A 4,493-nucleotide genomic window follows, 5' to 3' on the forward strand; every position below is an offset into this window, starting at 1 on the left:
GGACTGATTGTAGTGGTGAAACTTTGGGCCGGCGGGCAGGTCCGCTGCCCAAATATTTCGGGCTCGGCGGGCAGGCCCATATGCCGGCCCGTCCAAAGTTAGATTTTCGAGTTCAGGATCAGGCAGCCCGAATTTAGTCACCACGCTGGAGCCCGCCGCCGTGTAGCGCCGTCAACCATCATCCGCCGGAGTTTTTTTTGAATTTTTCCGGCCAAGCCCTATTTGCCCGAATCACCTGAAAAATAGTCAAAATTCTGACCGTTGGTGCCTGACCCGAAAAATCAAATGTAGGCAGTTTTACTTAATGGATTGTACACACCTTTACCTGTACCTAGTGCGCCATGGGTGGACATTTCTATAGACTTTGTTTTAGGCTTGCCTAAGTCAAAGAGTGGAAGGGATTCCATTTTTGTGGTTGTAGATAGATTTTTTTAAGATGGTACATTTTATATCTTGTCATAAGACCGATGATGTAACCAACATAGCTGATTTGTTCTTTAAGAAAATAGTACAACTCCATGGTGTGCCTAGGAGTATTGCGTCTGATCGGGATGTTAAGTTCCATAGCCACTTTTGGAAGGTTTTATGAGGAAAGTTGGAAACTAAATTATTATTTTCAACTACTTGCCACCCCCAAACTGGTAGACAAACTAAGGTAGTAAGTAGGACTTTGTCTACATTTTTGCATGCTATCATCCAAAAAAATTTGAAGAATTGGGAGGAGTGTTTGCCATTCATTGAGTTGGCATATAATAGGAGTTTCCACTCACCAAGTTTTCACCCTTTGAGGCTGTTTATGGATTTAATCCGTTGACTCCTATGGACTTGATTCCTTTACCGATTAATAAGAGGAATAGTTAGAATGGACATAAAAAGGCTAAGACGGTGAAGAAACTCCATGAAAGTGAGCGGTTACACAGAGAAAAAAAAGAGCATTATGCAGCCAAAGCAAATAAAGGTTGAAAACAAGTTATTTTTGAACCGGGTGATTTGGGTTTGAGTACACATGAGAAAGGAGCAATTTCCTGTCTATAGACGTCCTAAGTTACACCCTAGAGCGGTCGTCAAAAGAATCAACGATAATGCCTACAAGTTAGTGCTACTTTTAATGTTTCTAATCTTTATTCTTTTGATGTAGGTGACGATTTGAGGTCGAATCATTTTAAGGAGCATCAAACTATCCGTTGCAAGTTCCAGACCAATCACAAGAGCTTTGGGCTAAGACCAAGTTGGGACACGCCAAGTTGGAGCCATGTGAAGACCAAAAACTAGTCAACTTAATTCAAGCGACTATGAAGGACTGATTGCATGTGTGGACGTGTTCTGTGCATGGAATGGGCGTGGGAATCGTACACTAAAGGATTACATAATCTATTTGCCATAATTGGAGAGTGTTGGACAGATTTCACTTGCCATTTCTGATCCAACAATTTGCGTGGAGGAGGCTGCTAAAATTGCAGCCCTTAGTTGGCGAATTGAATGGTCAAAATTGCCTTACAAAGAGGTTTCTATGTTTTAGCCTTGTTGACTTTCCTTAATTTGGAAAATGGTGTGTTTATGGAAGGAGTTCAATTTTGTTTCCTTTTTTTTATTTTTATTTTTATTTTTTTTTAAGTGCTAGGCGGGCAAGAATTTAATTGTCATAGGAAAAGTCTTTTTTGTTTGGTGGCTGATATATGTAATCGGCAAGAACAACTTGGATTATTATTGAATTTTGAAATTACAACTCTTGTGAGGTTTTTGCTTCCTCTTTGGTTCTTCATTGAACTTCCGAACTAATCAAGGTTATCACCTTGTGGCGTTCAAACTATAGTTACTGTTCTTGATTCATATAATCATAGGGCCGAGTTCTTTTTTTCTTTGCAACTTTAGTTCTTGTTTGATAATCAACGGGTCGGGTTCTTTATAACTTCGGTTCTTGGTTGATAAACATCAGGTTAAAGTTTGTTCATTCCATTCCAATTCTGATTTTTAGTTCCTTGGGCAATTTTTCCACAGCAAGTCCGTTGTGGTTCGCATTACTACTGGGTTGAAAAACAGCCCATCATCAACTAAGTTAGGACATTGTATCTTTCAGTCTCAATACCATGTTTTCTCTTCCCATTTCATTCAAAATGCATGATGATGGTGGTGGTGATAATAAAAATAAAATAATTTTATCTACAAACAAATATTCTTTTATCAAAACTTTTCATAACTTACATCTTTGACAAGTCAAGAGAATGTGGGTTGTACTGCCTTCCTCATTTGTTTTGTTACGCACCATTTTCAGTGCTTAATTTTTATTCTTCAAAGAATGTGGGATGTGCCTGCTGGGTTGAAAAACAGCCCATCATCAACTAAATTAGGACATTGCACCTTTCAGTCTCAAAACCATGTTTTCTCTTCCCATTTATCAAAAATAAAAATAAAATAAAATAATTGTAATCTAAAACCGAATATTCTTTTATCAAAACTTTTTATAACTTACATCTTTGACCAAATTAAGAGAACTGATATGAAGATATAGGGAAAATATATATTGACCATTAAGAGGAAAATTAACAAGTCTTTATTTCATTTCTTGATTGAAGGGGGAAAGGAAAAAAAAAAGACTGAGAAGAGAGTTACACATTATTCAAACCAAGTACTATTGGTAAATTATTTATTCTATATATAATTCAAACGTGAGAATCGAACAACACCACCAAGATGATCTCAAGGGTAAAGCTCAATGAGAGACCTTGCTCCCATTTTTGCATTGATTTTATAGTGACTGAATCCAGCCTCGAAGAAGAGCTTCTCCCATTCCATTAAGTTACGCTCTTTGCCGAAGAAGCTGCCCATCATCACCACGTCATAGGATAATTGTATTCCAGTTATTTCATTCGTATTCTGATTCTCAATTACCATTTCAATAACTATAACTTTTCCTCCTTTACCATTTCTCAAAATTGCTTCTCTACATCTCTTCAGAATGGTCAGACTATCTTCATCATTCCAATCATGCAGTATCCACTTGTAGAGACAAAGCAGAAACAAGTATATTTTAGTCAACAAGTAAAGAAAGTTCTACATCTGAGATAATTCTAAACGATTAAAACGGCTGAAATATGTTAAACAATATATGTCCATGTATTTAGGGCCCATTTGATAAATAGGTATAAAGCATGATGCTTTGAACTTTTGTCGGTTTTAACCAACCATCAAAAGGTTTTAACAAATGTTGGTTCAAAACAACCTTCTAGTTTAAAACACTTGAATCTGTTTACCAAAAGGCATGGCAGTATTGATACCTAGTAGATGCTGTATGACTGGCATGATTACTTAATGATGACTAAATAATGGTTGAATATACACGTACCTTGAGCAAAATTCCATCCGTAGGAGGTATAGTATCAGTGAACATGTTTCCTCCGATAAAATTCAAGTTGTCAGTTGCCTCTAAGTTAGCGACGACATGCGGGAGGTCAAACACGGTGCATTTGATGTGTGGGAAACTGCTAGCAATGGCTTTGGCCATGGTTCCAGTGCCTCCTCCAACATCAACCAAAGTCTCCAAACCCTCAAACACATTCTTATATTCAGTTAGAATGACTTTGGCAATTAGCTGGGAGTCATTAGCCATTGCCTCATTAAAGAGATGAATATGTTTTGGCTCATCAGCGAGAAAATCCCAAAAGTTCTTCCCATTTCCATGCTCGAATGTTTTGCCATCACTTTGCTGTAACCAAGTGCTCAAGGAGTGCAACGGAGCCACCACTTCGGGGAGAAGGTGAAAAAGAAAAAATGATTTCATTTTGATGGAAGCTGGCCCGTCGCTTAAGAGAAGCCGAGAAACGTTTGTGAGAGAGTATGATTCTTCTTCTTCTCCGTTAACTTTTAGGGCTGAAAAGAAACCGGAGTGAACAAGAATGCGCATAATGCGATAAATGCAATGAGCTTTTGAAGGATGGATAGGAAGTGCAGAGATGAGTTTCGAAAGAGTAATGGGTTGGCCATGTTTATGGATGATATCTGGTATTCCTAGTTCAATGACGCACTTCAATGACAAATTCCTAACAATATGTACTGAGTTACTCCACAAAAGAGAGTGAGCTTGAAGCAACTCGCTAGAACTCATCACATCTTCACTAAAATAATCCATTTTTATTCTCTGTTTTTTTTTCTCCCTCTCTCTTAAAAATCTTGAAATTGAAAGTTTCAATTCATGATGTAAAATCCTGCAGTTATGAATGTCCTTTTATAGAAGCAGTTAGATCATTTGATCAAGAGGGAAAATTCAAAGAATCCGTATCTATCTTACTTTTGTCAAATAGGTACTGCTACAAATTAGACTATTTATTTATATACAATATTAAGTGATATAACCCTATCCCGCAATTAATTAAAAATACATGTACAACTTTTGTTGGACAAGAAATATTATGACTAGAATAATTTTAATTATTATTTATATGCTTGTACTTTTTAAATATGTTCACTCTTCCAGATGGCTAATTGATTATAAGAAC

The 4,493-nt window shown here is 37.0% G+C and overlaps 1 protein-coding gene across 1 annotated transcript; it reads right to left on the minus strand.

Moving 5' to 3' along the window:
• Positions 1–2,697: 2,697 nt before the first annotated feature.
• On the minus strand, positions 2,698–4,126 carry LOC112091299 (probable O-methyltransferase 3). Its single transcript, XM_024164529.1, has 2 exons — positions 3,344–4,126; positions 2,698–2,997 (listed from the first exon to the last, which is right to left on the minus strand). Exons 1-2 carry the CDS (start codon positions 4,124–4,126, stop codon positions 2,698–2,700), a joined length of 1,083 nt encoding a protein of 360 aa, XP_024020297.1.
• Positions 4,127–4,493: the final 367 nt, after the last annotated feature.

The sequence above is a fragment of the Morus notabilis genome, unplaced genomic scaffold (genome assembly GCF_000414095.1).
Source record: "Morus notabilis unplaced genomic scaffold, ASM41409v2 Scaffold1115, whole genome shotgun sequence".
Taxonomy (NCBI): domain Eukaryota; kingdom Viridiplantae; phylum Streptophyta; class Magnoliopsida; order Rosales; family Moraceae; genus Morus; species Morus notabilis.

Excerpts from the sequence above, each read along its gene's own strand:
- LOC112091299 (XM_024164529.1), bottom strand. The coding sequence starts at position 4,126 with ATGGATTATTTTAGTGAAGATGTGATGAGTTCTAGCGAGTTGCTTCAA. Across the intron at positions 2,998-3,343 it reads CGGATGGAATTTTGCTCAAG|TGGATACTGCATGATTGGAA; the intron begins GTACGTGTATAT and ends TGTCTCTACAAG.